Source organism: Schistocerca nitens, chromosome 1 (genome assembly GCF_023898315.1).
Source record: "Schistocerca nitens isolate TAMUIC-IGC-003100 chromosome 1, iqSchNite1.1, whole genome shotgun sequence".
NCBI classification, from domain to species: Eukaryota; Metazoa; Arthropoda; class Insecta; order Orthoptera; family Acrididae; genus Schistocerca; species Schistocerca nitens.
Genome location: NC_064614.1, coordinates 1,249,321,553 through 1,249,349,104, shown reverse-complemented (window position 1 = coordinate 1,249,349,104; position 27,552 = coordinate 1,249,321,553). Strand labels below are relative to the sequence as shown.

General features: G+C 41.0%; 1 protein-coding gene across 1 annotated transcript in view; it reads left to right on the top strand.

Annotated features, from left to right (window-relative positions):
- Positions 1-2,209: 2,209 nt before the first annotated feature.
- LOC126233923 (trichohyalin-like) overlaps positions 2,210-27,552 on the top strand; it is a 109,424-nt gene continuing 84,081 nt past the window's right edge. The window contains exons 1-3 of the mRNA XM_049942894.1: positions 2,210-2,275; positions 2,383-2,587; positions 6,361-6,561. Of these exons, the coding sequence (XP_049798851.1) occupies positions 2,210-2,275; positions 2,383-2,587; positions 6,361-6,561 (472 nt within the window). The remainder of the gene's footprint in view (positions 2,276-2,382; positions 2,588-6,360; positions 6,562-27,552) is intronic.

Below are 27,552 nucleotides of genomic sequence, written 5' to 3'. Positions count from 1 at the left end.
AAATTAAAATGCTCTGTAATCGGCAAAGGAAACCATGCCAACAGCAGGCCGAGGAAGAGAGACTGCATCCTTTGCTGCTGCATCGGCTGCCTCATTTCCTCAGTTTTTTTATGAATTGTGTTAAGTGTTGTGCTTTTAGTAGATAAAATAGGATGAAACCAGTACTTTTGTCAACTTCGATGATGTGGGGAATCCATTCTGTAACTGCCTCCCAAAACCACAGAGACTGCTGTTGCCACAGAGTTTCTGCCGTGCAGCCCAATCACTTGCCAGACAATTCAACCGTGTGACTCAAATGCATGACAGACATGTATCATAGTGACTGAACAGTGTGGCTGACTCCCATTAGTGGCAGTTTACAACGGCCGTGAGCAGGAGAGAATCATCATCACTGACAAATCACTCATCACAGCACAGCCTCCTCTGCTTGAGTCAACATCACAAATGACAATTGCCGCCACTGTATGAGGTGATTAGTTGCAGACATGAATGTGCATCCGGACAAGGTGAGCAGGGCTTTACTAGTAAAGATGTTTTATCAAAACAGCAACACTGCAGCTGCTCATTGCCAGTAGCACATTAAAGAAATACACAGAGGTCTTCTGTTCACACCAGTATTGAAAAATGTGATTCAGAAGCCTGAATTAACTGGCAATTTGGGAGCTGCTCGACCACCAAGATCACCACATTTGAATCCCTGTGATTTCTGGCTGTGAGGTCTCTTCAAGAACATCCTGACACACACTGGAGACTGATGATGAGTGTAGTGGGGGATGTAGCCTACATGTGCCCTCACATTCCATGGCCCACCGTTGTTTCAGGCAACAATAAAGCAATGTCTAGTGGGGTTCCAGGCTGTCATGGATGTAGATGGTCATCACATAGAGCAACATTTGTAACCTGGAAGGTGGACTGTGTGTGCTATTAACAAGTGCTACTCTTTCATGTGGAAATTAAAATGGGGTTCTTTCAATGGCTTATTCACTATTTCTCTTCTACAATGATGTTGCTAACACTTTCACAAAGCTTCATCATCCTATAATCACTCATCTAGTTATAAGAACCGTGAACTATTAACCAGTGCCACAAATACAGTGCCAACACACTGAACGGAGGCAGAAATAATTCCAAATCCAGTAAATAAAACAAGCAATGCACCATCCACAGCACCACAGAAACTACAATTCCAACTCCAGAAACAATCCTGGCCACATACACAGGAAGAACAGCGATCACAAAATGCTGACAACCCTCATATACCTATGAATCTGAAACTTGTCATGTCGAATGAAATTGTCATAACAGAAAATCCACCCACATTGGGAACCAGAAGACAAATTAACAGAGAGCCCTCATGTGCCAATACGACAATCAGCACATTGCACACCGTGCTTTGGTCGTGAGCACACGACTGTCAACTGCTCATGATACTCAAAATCACTACATTTTAATGCAAAGTGTATAGCATGTAGTAGAAGTTTTTAGACAAGTATCTTACTACACTAACTTTGTTTGATTTTGTTATCAATCTGCAACCACAGGAATTTCACATGCATTAACTTTGAAATTACTGCCTTTGTGTCACATATTGTAATACATATACTACTTTTTACTTTTTCTGTGAGATTTAAGAACATTAGTTCTTAACACTTTGACATTTCCTTCAGGATGAACAGTAGAAGTAGACGGAAATATTATGAAACGTCATAGAAGTACGTGAAAATATTATAAAACATCACATTAAATGCCCATGTGTTTTCTGTCTTTTGTGTCTTGCAATACATTGAGGAAACACATGACAGATAACTCTGAATTTCATTTTCATTGTGAAGAAAGAGAATTTGGCAACAACGCAGGTTAATAATATTCTGTATTTGTTTGATGAGTATTTTATTTTAGTTGTTTCCATGTCAAATCTAAATGCAAAATTCCTTACCAATATAACCCCTGTATCACACTTTTTCAGCGTTTGAAGAATGGAAGACGTCATACAAACAGAAGAATTATGTTCATTATGTGTTGGAATTTTCAGAACAACAGCTCAAAGAAGGGTTTGTCAAATATCACTGCCTCTGCTCCTTTGAATTCAGCTACATGGGAACAAGGGTTCTGTTCCTTAAAAGCATAAGAATTAACAAAACAGTCAGTGCTTGTCCATCAACCATGCAAGTAATAACTGGCAAATGCATGGTGAAACTGTTTCCCAATCATGTGGGACACAGTGCAGACACTCAAAGGACATTTCTCACAACATATGAGAGAGCAGCCTTGGCAGGTAAGAGAAATGAAACTTTTTGCATCTATGAAATCATTCAGCAGAGAATCAGATTTACATATCTTGTGTTAAATAAATAACTAAATGTGTTTTTTAATCCTGGGTAGTTATCAGAGGGTGTTCCTGTGGGACAAGTTCTCCAAGATGTACAGACTGCATCAGTGACAGCAGGAATGAAAAGAATACACCTCCTCAAAAAGAAGGATTTACACAACACTGAGAAAGAGATTTCGTACTTCAAACAGCAGAATCAAATTAAATTCAACTTCCAAGATGAAGACATTGTTTTGAGTATTATTACTGAACTTCAAGGTAAACAGCTATTGGTATACCGCAAGAGCAAAATATGTGTAGTTGGAACTCATGGCTTGACTGCATATTAACTATAATAGTTGTTGCTAGACATGGCTCTGGAATGCCAGTTACTTTTTTGTTTTTTTTTTCCAGCAGAGGGGACATGTGTTTACCTTCAATCATGAAATCTGAACAACTTGTGAAGACAAAAATGAAATTTACACTCCATCAGCAAAACCAACTGTAGATAAGTGTTACGATGGTTATGACTCTTGATGCAAAGTGGATGACATCTCTTCACCAAGATCTTGCAGATATGAACAGTACAAAAGCAGGACCAAGTCATGTAACATCAAGTGACTAATATTTGTACATGCCCAAGGAAAAAAACTATTTTCATTTACTCCATATTAAAAATTAATATGTGTGTGTAGGTGTGTGTGTAGGTTATATGCAACATGTATGTGGTTATGTCATTTCTGTCGTACTATTGTGATCAAAGCCTTGAAAGAAAAGTAATTAAAAGCACTTCTTGCACAGTGCAATACATATTTTTTGGAATGGGATAAAACCTAACTAGCATGATTGTGCTACTGATACCTATCATCCTGAGAATTATCTGGTAGAACCTAATACTGTAAATATGAGACAGCCTACATACTGGACCTGTAGGTCTTGATCTCTGATGTATTACACCAGCACTGTATTTATTACCAAAGTGCTGTCAAACACATGTATCATCTCTGACTGCTTGACACTATTGTTGACTACTATGTTTGGGGAGAGTTCACTGCAGAAACCTTACCTCATTCTTACAGCAGATATTCTCACCTGCAATCTGCCTGTCGGCACGTAAGCACTTGGCACCTTGAGGAGTGACTGTGCACATGTGGGAGCAGTGGTGATGCTTGGAGGCATTCATGCCTGCAAGTCACAATGGCAGTTAGCATTTCTATATTCTATATTTCTATTGGCACATTACATATTTTAGATTTTCAGGGTGACAGTTATTAAACTATATGAAATGAAATTGTCATAACTTCTAAACAGTTTGCATTAGGACATTCAAACTGCAGAGTTGGCCACGGGGCACAATGGGACTTAGTATGGACATGCGAATGTACCTTGTTGTAGTCAGCCATTTGCACATGAAAATGTCATGGTACAGCATTCCTGAGGGTATAGCACTTGTGAAGGCCTACTATGTGAGCAATAACAACCCAACTGCCGCTCAGAGGAAGTTTGCAGCTGAGTTCAAGCTCAATACAACTAGTCCAACTGTATCAATGATCAAGAATTTGATTTGCAAGTTTGAGAGAACAGGTAGTGTTCATGACGATAGTGTTTGCAATGTCAGTCATTCAAATAGGAGGACTGCAACAAAATGTTGTTCAATATCTGCATCTCCTAGCAAACAAAATTCGAACCCATCATCCATTATGCCCCAGGACCATGGAACAGATGTTGAGTTTTACCAACACTATCGTCCACAGAATTGACAAACAGGACTTTGATGTGAATCCGGTTTGGTTTAGTGGTGAAGCCCACTTTCATTTGGATGGGTTTGGGGGACTGAGAATCTGCATTTCATGATTGAGAAGTCTTCACCCTCAACAGGTGACTGTGTTGTGGGCAGTGTCCAATCACGGAATAAAGACTAATCAGTGCAATATTCACTGATGGCATGATGGCTACCAAATGGTACATGAAGGTTTTGGAAAATGATTTTATCCCCATTATCAAAGGTGACCCTGATTTCGACAAGATGTTTTTCATGCACAGTGGAATTCGATTCCACTGATGTACAAGAGAGAGTGATGCCCTGGAGGAGCACTTTGGGGACCACATTCAAGCTCTGGGGTACCCAGAGGCCACTGGCATGGGCCTTGATTGGCTGCAATATACTCCAGATCTGAACACATGCAACTCCTTTTTCTGGGGCTATACTAAAGACATGGTGAACAGCAATAACCCCAAAACCATTGTTGAGCTGAAAACAGCCATTCAGTTGGTCATTGACAGCAGTGGTGTTCCAACACTTCAGCAGATCATGCAGAATTTTGCTATTCATCTGCACCACATCATTGCCAATGATGGAAAGCATACTTAACACTTCATAACATAAATCTGAATATCTGTAGTGACACTTGCACATTGAATAAAGTGTGTATGCACCATACTGTGTAATTAACTTACCTTTTTTCCACAAAATTCAATAATGGTCACCCTGTTCTTTTTGTTCTATAGATCCAGGGATCGAGAACACGTGAAACAGGAACGCAATACATTTACAAAAATAGAGAAATACTAATGTTCCTTCTGTTGTTGTTGTGGTCTTAAGTCTAGAGACTGGATTGATGAAGTTCTCCATGCTACTCTGTTCTGTGCAAGCTGCTTCATCTCCAAGTAACTACTGCAACCTACATCATTCTGAATCTGCCTAGTGTATTCATCTCTTGGACTCCGTCTATGACTTTTACCCTCCATGCTGCCCTGCAATACTAAATTGGTGATCGCTTGATGCCTCAGAATGTGTCCTACCAACCAATCCCTTCTTCTAATAAAGTTGTGCCACAAGTTCCTTTTCTCCCCTATTCTGTTGAGTAGCTCCTCATTAGTTACGTGATTTACCCATGCAATTTTCAGCATTCTTCTGTAGCACCACATTTTGAAAGTTTCTATTCTCTTCTTGTCTAAACTATTTATTGCCCATGTTTCACTTCCATACATAGCTATACTCCATTCAAATACATTCAGGAAAGAATTCCTGACACTTAAATCTATACTCAAAGCTAACAAATCTCTCTCTTCAGAAACACTTTCCTTGCCATAGCCAGTCTACATTTTATATCCTCTCTATATTGACCATCATCAGTCATTTTGCTCCCCAAATAGCACAACTCACTTACTACTTTAAGTGTCTCACTTCCTGATCTAATTCCCTCAGCATCACCTGATTTAATTTGACTGCATTCCATAATCCTCATTTTGCTTTTGTTGATGTTCATCATGTTATAGCCTCCTTTCAAGACACTGTCCATTCTGTTCAACTGCTCTTCCAGCTCCTTTGCTGTCTCTGACTGAATTACAATGTCATCGGCAAACCTCAAAGTTTTTATTTTTTCTCCATGGATCTTATTTCCAACTCCACATTTTTCTTTTGTTTCCTTTACTGCTTGCTAAATATACAGATTTAATAACATTGGGGAGAGGCCACAAGCCTGTCTCACTCCCTTCCCAACCACTGCTTCCCCTTCTTGCCCTTAACTTTTATAACTGCCATCTGGTTTCTGTACAAATTGTAAATAGCCTTTTGCTCCCTGTAATTCACTCCTGCCATCTTCAGTATTTGAAAGAGAGCATTCCAGTCAACATTGTCAAAAGCTTTCTCTAAGTCTACAAATGCTTTCCTTGACCCTCTGACAGTCGCGCATGTATCTGTGAGATACATGACCTACTTTTTCTCTAATATTACCGCAATGAACAGTGGTAACTCTTTGCTGGCCCACGACATATTGTGTCATACCTTTCTTATTGCTTCACAGGAATTTCAGTCTTATCCCGATACTGACAAGGTCATAAATGAGTCAGGTGTGGGAACGTGTACTGCCCGTATCTCTCAGATACAGCGCGCCTAGTTGGGTAATGCTTTGTCATCACTAATGACTGCAGCTGTTGCATTGTTTGCAGCGTACGCAAATCGGCAGTTGCGTTGTTGTCTTATAAATGAAGCAACGTTTCATTGTAGCTACGTGTACTCTCTTTCAAAATGAGTAAACAATATGATCTAGAAAATCCTAAGGATTTGGAAGAAGTACATCGCCTTCTTCTCGACGACGACGTATCCATTGAAGATGAAGATGATCTTGCAGAAACTGATTCAGAAACCCACGATATACTCGAAACGCGATCTGTAGACTCAGACACAGATCATGAATTTGATGAAGAGGAAAATAATGAAGCACAGGAAACTTATGAACATTACTATTTTGGTGAGTAGAAAAGACAATAAATATGCTTTCAGATGTAATAATAACAATATCTAATAATGGTGTAATGTACTTATTTTTTTATTCTAGGTAAGGATGGAACTAAATGGAGGAAAGTGCCTTGGAAAGCAACACAGACACGGCCTCATAATATACTAACCAAACTGCCTGGGGTAGCTGGAGACGCAAAGAAAATGGTAACTGAAATTGACTGCTGGAGCCTATTCATCAGTAATGATATCCTAGATCTAATTGTGGTCAACACTAACAGGCATATAGCTGATCTGAAAGGAAACTTTGCTTGCGAGAATGACTGCAAGGACACAGACGCAATCGTAATAAAAGCCTTTTTTGGCTTGTTATACCTTGCTGGTGTGTTCCGTGGTGGGCGACAGAATGTTCACGACCTCTGGACAGCAATTGACCTTGGTCTGAATATTTTTAGAATGACCGAAAAACATTTCCTGTTCCTAATAAGATGTGTTCGTTTTGACGATGGAGCCACAAGACAAGAACGGCGCAAGACAGACAAATTAGCAGCCATGAGGGAAATGTTCACTATGTGTTTGAATAACTGCAAGACACATTACTCCCTTGGTCAGAACGTCACAGTTGATGAGCAGCTACCAGCAATTCGAGGCCGGTGTGGATTTCGCCAGTTCATACCATCCAAACCATCTAAATATGGCACCAAAATTTTCTGCCTATGTGTTGCCAAGCTTTATTATACTTACAACATGGAAATATATTGTGGATTACAACCAGAACCCTTTCAGAATAACACCTCCGCCAAAGAAGTAGATCTGAGACTTGCCGAACCACTATATGGGACGGGTAGAAACATTACAGCAGATAACTGGTTCACTAGTTTGGAGTTAGTAAGAGAACTGCATAAAAGGAGACTGACGTTTGTAGGCACAATTAGAAAAAACAAGAAGGAACTGCCATCGAATTTCGTAGTACCAAAAAGTAGACAGCAATATGATAGCATATTTGGCTACAGCAAGAATGAAATCCTTGTGTCATATGTCTTGAAAAAAGGGAAAACTGTACTTCTCCTTTCGAGTATGCATGTATCGTCAAGTGAGGTTTTGGAAGGTTTAGAGAAAAAAACAGCAATTATTCTACACTATACTGACACCAAATCTGGAGTTGATGTAGTTAGCCGGCCTGAGTGGCCGTGCGGTTCTAGGCGCTACAGTCTGGAGCCAAGCGACTGCTATGGTCACAGGTTCGAATCCTGCCTCGGGCAGGATGTGTGTGATGTCCTTAGGTTAGTTAGGTTTAATTAGTTCTAACTTCTAGGTGACTGATTACCTCAGAAGTTAAGTAGCATAGTGCTCAGAGCCATTTGAACCATTTGATGTAGTTGACGAACTCTGTGCAACCTACAATGTAGCTAGGTCACCAAGAAGATGGCCTATGGTGATTTTTTTCAACCTGTTGAACATTGCAGGCATCAACTCAAGAGTAATTTTCTTGGGCAACAAGAATAAATACTCAAATCGGCGCGAGTACCTCAAAACTTTGGCTCTGACCCTACTGCAAGATCATCTCATAAGAAGAGCTCTTATTATGACTCTACCTGATGATATAAGGTCAATGCTAGTAAAGTACAAACCTAAAGGAAAAGAGCAAGAAAATGCTGAAAAATCCTTGGAATCACAAAACACAAAAAGAAAAAGGTGCCAGTCATGCTACAGGGAGACAAAAAAGACTTGTCTCAGCAAGTATACATGTGAAAGATGCGGTACACATCTTTGTTTGCAAAAGCACGCAAAAATAATTTGTGAACAATGTCTTTCTGTAGAGGACAATCAGTAAAAACAGACATGCTTTGATTAGTTCAATAATTTATTTTTATCTATAGTAAAATCAATTTTTAAAAGAATTTCATGTACTTCTCCATTACAAAATGTCAAATATTTCTGATAATTTGAAAGTGTAATGAGCCTGATGTTCATTTCCGTATTTGTAAAATCTGTAACAATAAAGGTAACTGCAATTTAAAACAAAAACAAAAGAAAAAGAACCTGTAAACAAACAAAAAACCACAAAAATCGTCGCATGTATCCACGAGATACATCACGACTGGTGACGTCATGAAAGTTGACGCGCCTGCTGGTGGGTTAATCTTTCTTATAAGAGAAGTCTAAGGGTCAGTATTGCCTCACGTGTTCCCAACATTTCTATGGAATTCAAACTGATCTTCCCCAAGGTCAGCTTCTACCAGTTTTTCCATTCGTCTGTAAAGAATCCATATTGGTATTTTGCAGCCATGACATATTAAACTGATAGTTTGGTAATTTTCACACCTGTCAACACCTCTTTTCTTTGGGATTGGAATAACTATATATTCTTCTTGAAGTCTGAGGGTATTTTGCCCATCTCATACATCTTGCTTCAGATGGTAGAGCTTTGTCAGTATTGGCTCTCCCAAGGTTATAAGTATTTCTAATGGAATGTTGTCTACTCCTGGGCCCTTGTTCCAACCTAGGCCTTTCAGTGCTCTGTCAAATTCTTCACAGAGTATCATATCTCTCATTTCATCTTCATCTTCATCCTCTTCCATTTCCATAATATTACCTCATGTACATCGCCATTGTATAAGTTTCTCTTCTTGGCCTAGAACTGGTTTTCCATCCGAGCTCTTGATATTTGTACAAGTGGTTCTCCTTTTTCCAAAGGTCCCATTAATTTTCCTGTAGGCAGTATCTATCTTACCCCTAGTGAATATGTCTCTACACCCTTACATTTGTCCTCTAGCCATCCCTGCTTAACCATATTACACTTCCTATCAATCTCATTTTTGAGACGTTTGTATTCCTTTTTACCTGCTTCATTTACTGCATTTTTATATTTTCCCCTTTCATCAATTAAATGTAATGTCTTTTCTGTTATCCAATGATTTCTGCTAGCCATCGTCTATTTACTTACTTGATCCTGTACTGCTTTCACTATTTCATCTCTCAAAGCCACCCATTCTTCTTGTACTGTACTTCTTCCCCTGTTCCTGTCTATTGTTCCCTAATGCTCTCTATGAAACTTTCTATGACCTCTAATTCTTTCAGTTTATCCAGTTTCTTCAGTTTTAATCGACAGTTCATAACCAATAGGTTGTTTGTCAGAGTCCACATATGCCCCTGGAAATGTCTTACAGTTTAAAACCTGGTTCCTAAATCTGTCTTACCATTATATAATCAATCTAATAGCTTCTGGTGTCTCCAGCCTCTTCCACATATATAACCCTCTGTCATGATTCTTGAACCACATGTGAGCTATGATTAAGTTACAAAAAATGTTCAAATGTGTGTGAAATCTTATGGGACATAACTGCTATGGTCATCAGTCCCTAAGCTTACACACTACTTAACCTAAATTATCCTAAGGACAATCACACACACCCATGCCCGAGGGAGGACTCGAACCTCCGCTGGGACCAGCTGCACAGAGTTACGCTCTGTGAAAAATTCTACCAGGCAGCATCCTCTTTCATTCCTTACTGCCATTCCATACTCACCTACTACATTTCCTTCTCTTCCTTTTTCTACTATCAAATTCCACTTCCTCATGACTATTAAATTTTCATCTCCATTCACTGTCTTTTATCTCATCATACATTTCTTCAATCTCTTTGTCATCTGTGGAGCCAGTCGGCATATAAACTTGCACTACCATGGTAGGTGCAGGCTTCATGTCTACAATAACACATTCACTATGCTGTTTGTAGTAGATTACCTACACTCCTATTGTTTTATTCATTATTAAAATGGCTCCTGCTTTACCCCTATTTCATTTTGTATTTATAATCCTGTATTCACCTGACCAGAAATCTTGTTCATCCTGTCACCAAACTTCACTAACTCCCACTATATCTAACTTTAACCTATCCATTTCCCTTTTTAAATTTTCTAACTTACCTGCCCAAATAAGGGCTCTGTCGTTCCATACTCTGATCCATACAACGTCAGTTTTATTTCTCCTGATAACGACGTCCTCCTGAGTAGTTCCTCCTCGGAGATCCAAATGGGGGACTACTTTATCTCCGGAATATTTTACCCAAGAGAATGCCATCATCCTTTAACCATGCAGTAAAGCTGCATGCCCTCGGTAAAAATTATGACTGTAGTTTCACCTTGCTTTCAGCCAGTTGCAATACCATCACAGCAAGGCTCTTTTGATTAATGTTAGAATGCCAGATCAATCAATGATCTAGACTGTTGCCCCTGTAACTACTGTAAAGGCTGCTGCCCCTCTTCAGAAACAACATGTTTATCTGGCCTATCAACAGATACCCCTTCATTTTGATTGCACCTACGGTACGGGTATCTATATTGCTGAGGCATGCCAGCATCCCCACCAACGGCAAGGTCCACAGTTCAGATGGAGGCATTCCTTCTATGTGTGAAAATGTGAAACAAAGTTCCAAAATGTGAAATAAAGTTCCATATTTGTTTTATCACCACTCAGATATATCTGTCCTGTTCCATATACATCAATGATTAGTACTAACCTGGTCAAACAATGAAAACTGCTTCTATATTACTTTGTATTTGCATGAGTGTACTAGGAGATAAAACACCTTCTCAAAAGAAGCCACTGCTTCTGCTGCTCTTACCCTAATCAGTTGCTGTCTAACTCTTCAAACAAAGTGTTGGGAAAAAACCGATAGCTGTATCCCAGATACAGATGCACGTTCTATATAGAAATTCATTTAGATCCAGTATTGTGGTCTTAAATTTCACAGTCTATCTTAAATTCACACTTGTTATTGAATATGATGCACCTTCACTCATGACACACACAAGTTCAGAGATAATCTGTCTGTGCAGTTCACAGGCTGCTTAGAAGCCACCTGAGCTGGCCCCCTGGGGCACATTGGTTAGCCACTAAAGAAACAGTATTATTTACGTGACCACAAAGGACTGTTTGGCCTATTCAGTAACCTGTATTATTAATGTCCTGTCAATGGCTTAATGCTACACACAAACTGTACATTTTATCTTATGTATGCTCTACAAAGTACTAAGTTCCATAAATTGAGTGTGTTCTTCATATAACAAAGTTGGCGACAAGTGAGGGTTTGGTTTTCTCCATGTACCACTGCCAGTGCTAAGTCACCTGACAAACATCTCAATGGAAGAAATATTTGAACACATCACTGCCCAGCAGCAAGCTTTTGCAGATCGGCCGGCTCTCACCACTGCTTGCGAGTGGCATCTGCTTGTTTCAGCAGGTTACTCTCCCATCAGTGCAACTGTTGCCCTTTCTGGCATAAGATAAACCACTTGAAGATTGGGACTCCTACAAGACACTATTATGCCAACATTTCTAGGTTTTTCATGTAGGTGATTCTATCCTGTGCATGGCTTTCTTTCCTGGCTATCACCGCACAGTCGTCAAATGTACCAACTTACACTTTTGCAACAACTTCCTGGCTTGTTTGATAAAATGTGTCAGCTTCTCTCAACATGTTACTGTGACAGAACACTGTCATTGTGCTGCATGTAGAAATTTTACCATTGTCAGAAACACGCAAACCAATCCCATGAACCCTGGGCTGCAGAATCACACAGGTTGAGCAATTGCCATAAATTTGTCACCAGTACCCATCACAAATCTTACACTCATTACACGGTGCATGTTAGTCATCTTGCCCAGATGGGGAAGAGTGTGAAGATGGTGTGCTACTTCTTCAAACATGGAAGACTCAGGAGTACTGATGGACAAACTGTATCCCCACAATGACTGTCAAGATCACTGACTTGTATGTGTTTAATACACACAGGAGCTGCAGTGACTTTAGTAAAGGACTGGCACTGCTCTCCTGACACAGGTTACATTGCAGCTAACCACTGTCGATGAAAGCTAAGTGACATTAGGGAGTTTGTTTTGAGTAGTAAGAATTAGTGAAAATGCAACTCAGAGATGTTACCTTAGCAAGCACTCTTGCTGCATACTTTTGTTAAGACAATACTTTGACCTCACAAGCATTGAAGTGAAAGTACACTAGCAGTCCTGTCTGCTGGTCAATATAATGTGAAAGCCTTGAAGTAAATATGTGGGGTAACTGACACTGAGCTACTAACAAGCTAGCCGGAGTGGCCAAGCAGTTCTAGGCACTACAGTTTGGAACCACATGACTGCTACGGTCACAGGTTTGAATCCTGCCTCGGGCATGGATGTGTGTGATGTCCTTAGGTTAGTTAGGTTTAAGTAGTTCTAAATTCTAGGGGACTGATGACCTCAGAAGTTAAGTCCCATAGTACACAGAGCCATTTGAGCTACTAACAAATTGTAAACCATACTTATTTTAACTTTTCTGAGGATACAAAGCTTGCTCTCTAGTTCATTTTGCTACATTTATCTGGCATAAGCACATGTTATTGAGCAGAATGAAACAACAGTAAGTCCAAGACAGAATGAAAATACTTGAAAGATATACTGCTACTCATCACAGTTGGCATAGATCTCCACATTTATTTTTCACTGTACCTGTCCATGACTATGCCTTCTCGATGTGGTAAGAAGCAATGTAACCTTTCCCTATTGTTAATAGTATTAACCAGTATGACAGTATTGTTCATATAGTAAACAACTTACACTTGCAAATAGATTGTAGATGTGATCTACATGCTAACACCTCGTACTCAGCGGCTCTCTGGGGTGACTTCTGCATGACTGAGGTAGTCTCCATTGTTGATGTTTATGGGGGTGCTCTCACATGTCTGTCCCTTTTTGAACAGCTTGCATTTCACCACAAAGCTCGAATGCTCTGGCAGCCAGTAGAGCTCGTCCTCAAACAGCACCAGCCTTTTGGGTCTCTTTAGCTGAGGAACAAGAATGGGTTGGAAAAGCCTAGTATGCATATGCTTCAGTAACGAACTGAGGAAATTTGAGACTACACATAAATATCAACTGAAATGGGAATAAGTTCTTTAACCATCACACCACTCAGGGATTAGGCCTTAAGCCTGTTCTGTGACTACTGCATGGAATTCAGTACAAGGAGACATCTATGATTGTGGGATGTGTGGTCAGCATGTTATCGATCTCTCCATCCATTGTCAGACAAATCCTGGTGATGCTACTGCCGCTGCATTAGAACAGCTCATCTGGCCTCTAAGGTGAATGAACTCTGTTGCAGACATCTGTACCTCAGGGAGGTACCAGGAATTGAACCCGGATCATTCTGCACCCGAGGCAGCACATAGATGTGTGGCTATAGAGGTATTTGGGAATAGGACCTATGATGGTTTATTGAGCCAACACTGTTGCATTTTGTTGTTTAAACAAAACATTCATCTCTGATGCAGGTCTCTCGGGTCTCCATCTGGGTGGTAGCATTGATATCTCGCGAAGTTTCGGGAATTGTCATACTACCCATCTTCTGGCCAGAAGATGGCTAGTATGACACTTCCCGAAATGACACGAGATATCAAGGCTACCACCCAACTGGAGACCTGAGAAACCTTCATCGGTAGTTTACACTGGGAAAGCCTACAGTAACATTCATCTCTGGTCTCACACCTTCCGTGTAATGGCCATTGTGTGTATAAGTAAACCGTATCTATTAGACTGAGTTCTTTGCCAACCAGGCAGTTGAGCCCAATTCTGACAATGTGGATATTTGATATGAGCAATTACTGTCAGCTAAGGTTAACAACAGCATTCAAGTAGCAATAATTCTTCACATGTGTGATTAGAAAGATAATTGTGTGTGGCACATCGACTTGTAATGTATAGTGCTTGTGTATTGTTTTTAGGATAAAAGCAAAACTGTCATTTCATAACTGAGCTGTGCAACAGCACAAGTTCATTCGCCTTAAAAAGTAATGGAATTCTCCCTCAAGGCTACACACTACAGGAAGACTATGCTGGCATCTCATGAGTAAAGTTTGGGAAGGTATCTTTAAATTCTTATAGCTTTACAATAAATTATGTAGTCAGTTTTAGTTTGTTGTACACTCATATGTACACATGCACACTCACTATTGAACATTACATAGCATATTTTCTTTTTGCTTTAACAGCAAATGTCTAGTGCAAACAGAAACAGTGCATTTGTGACAATTATTCCACAAAAGTGAGTTTACATCAAAGTAATACAAAGTGCAGCATGCTTTAGATGTATATTGTGAATAAATTTTCAGTTTCCAACAAGTAACAAATAATTATGTAGTGGGTTTTCAGATGAACCACGTAAAGCATTTGATGAAAACAGAAAAAGCTTTAACTAGTGAATCCCAGAGTGAATATATTTTCTATTATCTGTGCTTTTGATTAACCATTCAGACTGTTGTTGTTGTTGTTGTTGTGGTCTTCAGTCCTGAGACTGGTTTGATGCAGCTCTCCATGCTACTCTATCCCGTGCAAGCTTCATCTCCCAGTACTTACTGTAACCTACATCCTTCTGAATCTGCTTAGTGTATTCATCTCTTGGTCTCCCTCTATGATTTTTACCCTCCACACTGCCCTCCAATGCTAAATTTGTGATCCCTTGATGCCTCAGAACATGTTCTACCAACCGGTCCTTTCTTCTTGTCAAGTTGGGCCACAAGCTCCTCTTCTAACCAATTCTATTCAATACCTCCACATTAGTTATGTGTATCAATCCATCAAATCTTCAGCATTCTTCTGTAGCACCACATTTTGAAAGCTTCTATTCTCTTCTTGTCCAAACTATTTATTGTCCATGTTTCACTTCCATACATGGCTACACTACATACAAATACTTTCAGAAACGACCTCCTGACACTTAAATCTATACTCAATGTTAACAAATTTGTCTTCTTCAGAAATGCTTCCCTTGCCACTGCCAGTCTACATTCCATATCCTCTCTACTTCGACCATCACCAGTTATTTTGCTCCCCAAATAGCAAAACTCCTTTACTACTTTTAGTATCTCATTTCCTAATCTAATTCCCTCAGCCACACCTGACTTAATTCGACTACATTCCATTATCCTCATTTTGCTTTTGTTGATGTTCATCTTATATCCTCCTTTCAAGACACTGTCCATTCCATTCAACTGCTCTTCCAAGTCATTTGTTGTCTCTGACAGAATTACAATATCATCAGCCAACCTCAAAGATTTTATTTTTTCTCCATAGATTTTAATCCCTACTCCGAATTTTTCTTTTGTTTCCTTTACTGCTTGCTCAATATACAGTTTGAATAACTTTGGGGAGAGGCTACAACCCTGTCTCACACCCGTCCCTTCCATGCCCCTTGATTCTTACAACTGCCATCTGGTTTCTGTACAAATTGTAAATAGCCTTTCCCTCCCTGTATTTTACCCATGCCACCTTTCAAATTTGAAAAAAAGAATATTCCAGTCAACATTGTCAAAAGCCTTCACTCAGTCCACAAATGCTAGAAATGTAGGTTTGCCTTTCCTTAACCTTTCTTCTAAGATAAGTCATAAGGTCAGTATTGCCTCATGTGTCCCAACACTTCTACATAATCCAAACTGATCTTCCCTGAGGTCGGCTCCTACCAGTTTTTCCATTTGTCTGTAAAGAAATCACGTTAGTATTTTGCTTATTAAACTGATAGTTCTGTAATTTTCACATCTGTCAACACCTGCTTTCTTTAGGATTGGAATAATTATTTTCTTCTTGAAGTCCGAGGGTATTTCGCCTGTCTCATACATCTTGCTCACCAGATGGTAGAGTTTTGTCAGGACTTGCTCTCCCAAGGTCGTCAGTAGTTCTAATGGAATGTTGTCCACTCCCAGGGCCTTGATTTGACTGAGGTCTTTCAATGCTCTGTCAAACTCTTCATGCAGTATCGTATCTCCCATTTCATCTTCCTCTACATCCTCTTCCATTTCCATAATATTGTCCTAAAGTACATCGCCCTTGTATAGACCCTCTATATACTCCTTCCACCTTTCTACTTTCCCTTCATTGCTTATAAGTCGGTTTCCATCAAAGCTCTTGATATTCATACAAGTGGCTCTCTTTTCTCCAAAGGTCTCTTTAATTTTCCTGTAGGTAGTATCTATCTTACACCTAGTGAGATAAGCCTCTACATCCTCACATTTGTCCTCTAGCCATCCCTGCTTAGCGATATTGCACTTCCTGTTAATCTCCTTTTTGAGACGCTTGTATTCCTTTTTGCCTGCTTCATTTACTGCATTTTTATATTTTCTCCTTTCATCAATTATATTCAATATTTCTTCTGTTACCCAAGGATTTCTACTAGCCCTCGTCTTTTTAGCTACTTGATCCTCTGCTGCCTTCACTACTTCATCCCTCAGAGCTACCCATTCTTCTTCTACTGTATTTCTTTCCCCCATTCCTGTCAATTGTTCTCTTATGCTCTCCCTGAAACTCTGTACAACCTCTGGTTTAGTCAGTTTCTTCAGTTTTAATCTACAGTTCATAACCAATACATTGTGGTCAGATTCCACATCTGCCCCTGAAAAAGCCTTACAATTTAAAACCTGGTTCCTAAATCTCTGTCTTACCATTATATAATCTATCTGATACCTTCTAGTATCTCCAGGACTCTTCCATGTATACAACCTTCTTTTATCATTTTTGAAACAAGTGTTAGTTATGATTAAGTTGTTCTCTGTGCCAAATTCTACCAAATGGTTTCCTCTTTCATTTCTTATCCCCATTCCATACTCACCTACTATTTTTCCTTCTCTCCCTTTTCCTGCTCTCGAATTCCAATCACCCATGACTATTAAATTTTCGTCTCCCTTCACTACCTCAATAATTTCTTTAATCTCATCATACATTTCATCCCTTTCTTCATCATCTGCAGAGTTAGTTGGCATATAAACTTGTACTACTGTAGTAGGCATGTGCTTTGTGTCTGTCTTGGTCACAATAATGTGTTCACTATGCTGTTTGTAGTAGCTTACTCGCACTCCTGTTTTTTATTCATTATTAAACCTACTCCTGCATTACCCGTTTTTCATTTTGTATTTATAACCCTGTATTCACCTGACCAGATGTCTTGTTCCTCCTGCCAGTGAACTTCACTAACTCCTACTATATCTAACTTTTACCTATCCATTTCCCTTTTTAAATTTTCTAACCTATCTGCCCAATTAAGGGTTCTGACATTCGATGCTCCAATCTGTAGAATGCCAGTTTTCTTTCTCCTGATAATGACATCCTCTTGAGTAGTCCCCACCTGGAGATCCGAATGGGGAACTATTTTACCTCTGGAATATTTTACCCAAGAGGAAGCCGTCATCACTTAGCCATACAGTAAAGCTGTATTCCCTCAGGAAAAATTACGGTTGTAGTTTCCCCTGCTTTCAGCCGTTCACAGTACCAGCACAGCAAGTCTGTTTTGGTTAGTATTACAAGCCGAGATCAGTAAATTGTCCAGACTGTTGCCCCTGCAACTACTGAAAAGGCTGCTGCCCATCTTCAGGAACCACTCGTTTGTCAGGGATCTCAACAAATGCTCCTCCATTGTGGTTGCACCTACGGTAGGGACATCTGTATCTCTGAGTCACACAAGCCTCCCCACCAACAGCAAGGTCCATTGTTCATAGGACTACTCCACATTAATCAGGATAATGTGGAACATTTGGTATAACGCTATCAAGCTGTACTGTCCTGTTGCTGCCAGTCCCCGATGTGCAAGCCTCTTTACACTAATTGTATGAAGTGTCCAGTGTGCAGGGTAATCAGAAACTCACCTCCAATATGAACTCTGCTGTCCTCTCTGCACCGTCACATGTTGTCGACTATACGACCCCGAAGGAGGCATCTGCCCAGTAGATGATGCGCCGCACCGTGTCCAGAGCCAGGCCACCCAGAAACCCAAGGCCTGACTGCACCAGAACTGTCCTGCAGAACTGTCCTTCAAGCCTGCCCTCCTAATGCTGCCAGCCTCTCCTTTTTCTACAAACGTGCTCATTTCCATCCAAAACAGAAATATGGAACAGTCAACACAGCTACATTCAATACTTCTGTTGCAGCATCTGTAAGGGGTGAACAATACGTTGTATAATGAGAAATAGTTTTGACCCACACAGGTTGATCATAGGTAAAATCTTTTGTCAAGCAGCACTAACAGTAAGAGTCAGGGGATTCATGTTTTGAGCCTGTCGAGTTCAGGCGGAGATGGACCTGCCATGTGAGTCCCCGCTGCTGTGAGTTGACCCTCAGCTGAACATTACAGATTTGTGACAAATGATATTCATTGGCATTTCTGACAAGTATTTTATAAAGGTTTCAAGCATGCCAGAGATGTATATTCACATCTGAATCAACTGAAATGGTCAGATGTTGCAGTGAAGATGGCGTGTGTTCACCATTGTTGTAGTTTGTGATGTAATGCCAAGCATTCTGACGTAACATGATTAACCATAATTAGAACAGTGACAGAAGAGTAGTATCTGCATAATGTTGTGTCCAAACAAAATACATATCAAATTGTAAGACATTTTGACAACTGTTATTGCAAACTCATTATGACTGTGTGAATGTTACTGACCAGCTGCACCCTAATTAGAAACCACTTCCAATGCAGCTAAACCCAATTACATTCTACACTCCTGGAAATTGAAATAAGAACACCGTGAATTCATTGTCCCAGGAAGGGGAAACTTTATTGACACATTCCTGGGGTCAGATACATCACATGATCACACTGACAGAACCACAGGCACATAGACACAGGCAACAGAGCATGCACAATGTCGGCACTAGTACAGTGTATATCCACCTTTCGCAGCAATGCAGGCTGCTATTCTCCCATGGAGACGATCGTAGAGATGCTGGATGTAGTCCTGTGGAACGGCTTGCCATGCCATTTTCACCTGGCGCCTCAGTTGGACCAGCGTTCGTGCTGGACGTGCAGACCGCGTGAGACGACGCTTCATCCAGTCCCAAACATGCTCAATGGGGGACAGATCCAGAGATCTTGCTGGCCACGGTAGTTGACTTACACCTTCTAGAGCACGTTGGGTGGCACGGGATACATGCGGACGTGCATTGTCCTGTTGGAACAGCACGTTCCCTTGCCGGTCTAGGAATGGTAGAACGATGGGTTCGATGACGGTTTGGATGTACCGTGCACTATTCAGTGTCCCCTCGACGATCACCAGTGGTGTACGGCCAGTGTAGGAGATCGCTCCCCACACCATGATGCCGGGTGTTGGCCCTGTGTGCCTCGGTCGTATGCAGTCCTGATTGTGGCGCTCACCTGCACAGCGCCAAACACGCATACGACCATCATTGGCACCAAGGCAGAAGCGACTCTCATCGCTGAAGACGACACGTCTCCATTCGTCCCTCCATTCACACCTGTCGCGACACCACTGGAGGTGGGCTGCACGATGTTGGGGCGTGAGCGGAAGACGGCCTAACGGTGTGCGGGACCGTAGCCCAGCTTCATGGAGACGGTTGCGAATGGTCCTCGCCGATACCCCAGGAGCAACAGTGTCCCTAATTTGCTGGGAAGTGGCGGTGCGGTCCCCTACGGCACTGCGTAGGATCCTACGGTCTTGGCGTGCATCCGTGCGTCGCTCCGGTCCAGTCCCAGGTCGACGGGCACGTGCACCTTCCGCCGACCACTGGCGACAACATCGATGTACTGTGGAGACCTCACGCCCCACGTGTTGAGCAATTCGGAGGTACGTCCACCCGGCCTCCCGCATGCCCACTATACGCCCTCGCTCAGAGTCCGTCAACTGCACATACGGTTCACGTCCACGCTGTCGCGGCATGCTACCAGTGTTAAAGACTGTGATGGAGCTCCGTATGCCACGGCAAACTGGCTGACACTGACGGCGGCGGTGCACACATGCTGCGCAGCTAGTGCCATTCGACGGCCAACACCGCGGTTCCTGGTGTGTCCGCTGTGCCGTGAGTGTGATCATTGCTTGTACAGCCCTCTCGCAGTGTCCAGAGCAAGTATGGTGGGTCTGACACACCGGTGTCAATGTGTTCTTTTTTCCATTTCCAGGAGTGTATTATGCCTTGGTCACATCAAAATTGAAGCTAGCCTACTATTTTGGTTAATAACAAGCTACATCATATTAATCTGAAGTGATTCACGTTGCAACCCTCAAATATGAAGGACATTTTCATCAGGCAGCCTTAAACTACAATTTCATTAAGTTATTTGTTGGACTCAAGGTTTGCCCATTGTCAGGTTCATCTATAGATGAAACATCAAATATGATAAACTATAAACAAAGGTCTCCATATGAGAACCAGGCAGTCATTTCTCTAAAACAATGTCCTAATGATACCCATTTCTGGGAGCCCATCCAGGAAGGGTATGATACACACAAAGTGTGGCGACAAAAGTGAGGGTGATGCTGCCAGAGAGAAAAAATACACATGTGCCAAAGATAAACAACCGATAGCTCAAGCTTAATGCCTTCTCAGTGAAATGCAGTGTGGTGTCTACACAAATCTGTAGGGCTGTAACCTTTGTGTAAAAGCTGTTATTTTGTTTTGTACATAAATGTGTAATGACAGAGCAATGAATTGTTGTGAAACTTCATATGAAACTTGGAAAATTTTTTACTGGAAACTATCTTCCTAATAGAAGTGTATGCCAAAGGCACCACTCATGTGAGTGTATGGATGTAGGGCTTCGAAGATGTCTGAGTCGATGTTTAAAATGACTATCACTCAGGACCCCCCTGAACATCAAAAAGCAGGTAATCTGTTCAATCCAACCATAATTAGAGTATTCAATTGATTGCTGAATTTGTAGCAATTGAAGAAGAATGATTAAGGAAAATTTTACAGAAACAAATGAAAATGAGAAAAGTGCGTGTGCGAAAAACTGGTGCAGAACATTCACACCATCTAACAAAAAGAAGCTTGTGGCAATGTGTATTGACACTTTATACGATTTAAAATAATCTTAATATTTAGAAAGACATATACCATGTGACTAAACTGTTTTTTCACTTCCATTACAGCAACAAAGTGCCAATCTGTGCACTGGAAGGGCCAAGCTGAGAGCAAAGGAAGCTTCAATTAGCAATTTAGATTCAAAGTGATGACTTTTTGATATTCCTGGAATTTCATCTTCACTGGGTTCCAGAACATCTAACTATTAACCACTATTACTACCTTGAGGTTCTCGCACAACTCCATGAGAAAATAAACTCCCTGAATTGCCAAAGAACAAGTTACAGGCTCTGCGTCGAGACAGTGCACAGGCTCGTACTGCATTGCCTGTTAAATAGGTTTGTAGCAAAATACCACAACTCAGTGTTAGACCACCTACAATACATGTGAGATTTAGTACTGTGTCACTTATCTATTCCCATGATCAAATCTGCATCAGAAAGAATAAAATTTCAGTCCGTTTTAAGCAGTGAAAAAACATCAGCATATGTCAAGGAGCTCACAGATGAAGAGTTCTAACACCATTTCCATCAACAGAAAATTCCCACTGAGTGTTGTAGAGAGAGAGAGAGAGAGAGAGAGAGAGAGAGAGAGAGAGGGAGAGAGTACTGAGGATGACAACTAAATACTTTATCTGTTTGAAACCAGATGTGTTACAGCAATAGTCACATTATTTTGTATCCACATCTCACATGTTCACAAATCCATCACTCATAGCTCACAACTGTTTTCAGATTCATAACTTCTCTATTTGTAATGGAACATTATGTAGATTGGAAAAAGTGATGGTAGAAATGTGATCTATAATAATATTTCTAATCACAGTTTCAATGTGCTGTTTCCCATTGTCTTTTACTAATTGCATTGAAAGTTGTATTGTGTAATACTCACTTTTCGAAAGAATCACTGAGAGGAAGAATTTAACAATTGCACTAATCATATACAAATTTAAAAGTTAAGGGAAAATTTCTGTTCCTACAAGATATTAATATCAAAAATATTACAATCTCCTGAAAACTGAAAATCCTACACTAAATCATGGACTTGGAAATCACAATGAAACAATGGAAAATCCAGGATGGAATAATAACATTATTATGAAGAGGGTAGCATGTTGCTGACCATGTGGGATGCTGAGTCACAGACACACAAAACAAAGACTACTGAACATGTAAGCTTTAGCCAGAAGGCCCTCAATCTTCCAAAATAAATAGACACACACACACACACGCACACACACACACACACACACACACCACTATCTCTGGCTGCTGGGATAAACCTTCCATCTCCAATAAATGGGCAACAAGCATTTTTGCACTTGGGTGGGTCTCAAGAACAGCTGAGTATGTAAAAAAAATGATAACACTAAACACAGGGCAAATTGTGAAGAATAAAGCACACTTAATGTAAGCTGCCTAACAACACTGATAACTCACTATTCACCTCAAGCTGAGCTACAAGAAAGTTAACTACTTTTCCTAATGAGGAAATGAGACTGAAGTAATGTTTTGTTACCAGTGTGAAAGTCTTAAGAATTTTTTTTAATTTTCAATCTCACACAAATTGTGAGACCTGACAACACATTTACTCTTTCTTCTCATATACTCACAAGTATATTGACTGCGATGTTGCCAATTCTGCTGCCATGTTCGGCCAACACCATGACAGCACAGAGCTTCTCCTTCAGGTGGCACACCTGTGGAAAGGAAAAACATTGGTCAGAAAAAATTTCTGCTCTATACTGTCAATGTCACAGCAAGCAGTTTGTTGTTAGTAAGTATTGTGTAGTCTTCATCATGAAGCCTTTGACATTTTGCTGTCAGATGCTTTTGTGTCCACGTTGTTTTCTTGTAATAAATGGTACATTTTCTTTGCAATTAAAGTTTTATTTTTGTGTTATTCTCTTATGATTTATTGCTATAGCATTATCGTATGGTAGTGGCTAAAGAAATTTTGTTGTTGTTGAAGTATTCGTAGTTAGCATGAAACAAATATAACTGAAAACTAAATAAAAAATTTTCAATGGTCAGGAGACATTGTAGCATGAAGATGTCATATCCTGTGTGAGTTGTTTCCAGTGAATCCACAAAATGTAGTATAGTTTCACAAAACATTGGTCAACATGGGTCATGCATGTTCTGTCACATGGTCAGATGACACACACCAAGGAACTATGAGTGTGACAACTATTAAGTGTTCATGCTGGCTCTATGAGCAATTTTGTTCCATGTTTGATGATGATGTTAAAGTTAAAGAAACTGTCGACTACCACAAGGAGATGAATCCAAAGACTGGTTCGTTACTCATTTGCTATCAAATGTCAGTTCTGGTAGTGTTTTTGTAATGGACAATGTGCCGTACAATTCTGTACAGTTAAATAAGGCACCAACAGCTGCTGGAAGAAGAGACAAAATAGTCAGCTGGTTGATACTGAAGACTACATGGTCAGGTGAAGATGATCTTTGGGTTTCCATTCTTGCACTCGAAAAACAGAGGTAATATCCTTATCCGATATTTTACACCTAACATTTGTGCAATTTGCTTTACCTTGTTAATGTTGAAAATCTGATTGTGTCTAATTTTGATTTTGGCCAGAACCTTTTTAATGATGTTTCTGCCATTTGATGGTAATAATATTATTTTATGTTATATGATCCAGAGTTCGGCCATAGGCCATTTTCAAGTACAGTAACTTATTTATATGTCAAAAGATATCAGACTGGTAAGAAATATGATGAAATCTGAACCATATAACAATAAAATAAAAATTGTTGCATTCAGATCGCTATGTGTGTATGTTTGTGTAAGGTGACAAACACTGGTAGCACATGTGAAAAAATATTTCATCAAGGAACACATCAGTCAGTAGAATGTTGTCCCTACAGGAATGCTGCAATGAATGACATGGCACTGTTAGGTTCTGAAGGAGCTGAGTGTTGCCGTGGTCCGAAGGGTGGGACAGGTTGACCATTCTGAATCACAAATTCTGCATGTGCAGGTACTTTCAATCAGTAATTTACAACAATAGTTTACAAAGCATGGAAAATTAATGATCTCTTCCTTTTCTCAGAAAGGATTTTGTTTTACTGTCACTCAACTGGCAAAGTACATACATGAAGTATATTTGCAGTTGCTAATCAGGTTTGCTGTTGGCTGTACATTGGAATGACAAAATTTATTGTTGACTGGGACCCAAAACTGGATTTCCCACTTATCGTGAGTAGTCCAGCACAAGCTGTGTCATTCCATTACACAAGTGATGGCTGTTCATATTCACACCTGTGAATACATTTGCTGTATTTCATAATGGCTGTAGCCTTGCAGTGCCTGTTTCTTCAGACATGCAAATATGTCTAAAGGAACACATCATACTTCTGAACACGGCCACTGCTACATTGTAAATATGTTTTGCTGTGAATCATTTTATATAGTAAAACTTAATTTTCACCACAGAAACCAAATTTCTGATTATATCCATGGTGCTTACTCTCCTTACTACCGCAGTCATAAGCATTCATTTGAAAATAGAACTAAGTTATTAACATAAATTTCAGACTGCTAGCACTTAATCTAAAATTACACCATACTCTACTCTCACACAACAAATTTATGGTAACAGGTTAAGGCAACACTGCAAAAGCTGACCACAATCTTTCAGAAGTTAATCCCATGTTCTAAGAAATTCACATGTATTCATTCTTTACACAAAACTAGTGTTTTAATATTCATTCATTTGGTCTGGGCAAGAGGAGGGGGCAGAGATGATCACAGTACAAGTACAGTAAACAATACCAGTAAATAATAATGCCCTGCTTACCAGTCACAGCTCTGACCTTTAATAACTTACTAACAAGGCAACACTAGGAATCATGGCAGCTTTTAAATGTTTCTCGAAGCACAGAAAACCAAAATTAACCTCTAGAGTATTTCCTGATGATTCCAACACACGCACAGCACTGGGTGTTTATAAGTTAGAGATGTGAAAAAGTAACAAGCTTAATCCTTGCAGTGCTATCTGAGCACGCCTAATGGGAAAGAGCGTAAGTATGCACCCACAGAACAACTTTACCAGATGTTATTGCAGCATCCTTAAGTATGGAGCACAATTAATTTCTGGAAATCCAGAACTGAGCCAAGTTAATTTGCAGCCAACGATGACTGGAGATGTTACTTGTCCAATGCAAACGAATGTGACATCTTGTGCATAAGTGGCAGAGTGGCACACAAGTGAACCGTACTGCATGGTTAAAAGATCATTTGCCAATACATTCTTCACGTGTGGGCAATTAAGATTGTAAGAACAACAGAGGCTATCTTTCTGAAGTGAGCTTCAATATTAAGGACATCAATCATACACTCCTGGAAATTGAAATAAGAACACTGTGAATTCATTGTCCCAGGAAGGGGAAACTTTATTGACACATTCCTGGGGTCAGATACATCACATGATCACACTGACAGAACCACAGGCACATAGACACAGGCAACAGAGCATGCACAATGTCGGCACTAGTACAGTGTATAACCACCTTTCGCAGCAATGCAGGCTGCTATTCTCCCATGGAGACGATCGTAGAGATGCTGGATGTAGTCCTGTGGAACGGCTTTCCATGCCATTTCCACCTGGCACCTCAGTTGGACCAGCGTTCGTGCTGGACGTGCAGACCGCGTGAGACGACGCTTCATCCAGTCCCAAACATGCTCAATGGGGGACAGATCCGGAGATCTTGCTGGCCAGGGTAGTTGACTTACATCTTCTAGAGCACGTTGGGTGGCACGGGGTACATGCGGACGTGCATTGTCCTGTTGGAACAGCAAGTTCCCTTGCCGGTCTAGGAATGGTAGAACGATAGGTTCGATGATGGTTTGGATGTACCGTGCACTATTCAGTGTCCCCTCGACGATCACCAGTGGTGTACGGCCAGTGTAGGAGATCGCTCCCCACACCATGATGCCGGGTGTTGGCCCTGTGTGCCTCGGTTGTATGCAGTCCTGATTGTGGCGCTCACCTGCACGGCGCCAAACATGCATACGACCATCATTGGCACCAAGGCAGAAGCGACTCTCATCGCTGAAGACGACACGTCTCCATTCGTCCCTCCATTCACGCCTGTCGCGACACCACTGGAGGCGGGCTGCACAGTGTTGGGGCGTGAGCGGAAGACGGCCTAACGGTGTGCGGGACCGTAGCCCAGCTGCATGGAGACGGTTGCGAATGGTCCTTGCCGATACCCCAGGAGCAACAGTGTCCCTAATTTGCTGGGAAGTGGCGGTGTGGTCCCCTACGGCACTGCGTAGGATCCTACGGTCTTGGCGTGCATCATCCGTGCATCGCTGCGGTCCGGTCCCAGGTCGACGGGCACGTGCACCTTCCGCCGACCACTGGCGACAACATCGATGTACTGTGGAGACCTCACGCCCCACGTGTTGAGCAATTCGGCGGTATGTCCACCCGGCCTCCCGCATGCCCACTATACGCCCTCGCTCAAAGTCCGTCAACTGCACATACGGTTCACGTCTATGCTGTCGCGGCATGCTACCAGTGTTAAAGACTGCGATGGAGCTCCGTATGCCACGGCAAACTGGCTGACACTGACGGCGGCGGTGCACAAATGCTGCGCAGCTAGCGCCATTCGACGGCCAACACCGCGGTTCCTGGTGTGTCCGCTGTGCCGTGCGTGTGATCATTGCTTGTACAGCCCTCTCGCAGTGTCCGGAGCAAGTATGGTGGGTCTGACACACCGGTGTCAATGTGTTCTTTTTTCCATTTCCAGGAGTGTATATGAAGCTACTTTATGAGGTACTATTTAGTTAACCAGGTTTCCAAAAGATCCAACTGGTTTGCTGGGTACATGACAATTCAGAAGACAGAAACACTACAAGATAAAATAGGACAGTACAATTTTTACTCTTACTGTAAACCATAGTACATAATTTATGAAGCATTTTAACCTTTTCACAGTTGATGGAACAGATGTCCCACTAAAGTAGTACAGTTTTGAATAATGGGACATATCTGCCTGGAATTTTGTGAGAAGCTTTGCGTACCGTAAAAAATGTGATTGGCTGGGTTTGGATCTATGGATGGCTGTGAGTAGTAAGGTGGGGCAGAAAGTCTGTTAATTTGGATCTATCTCTGGA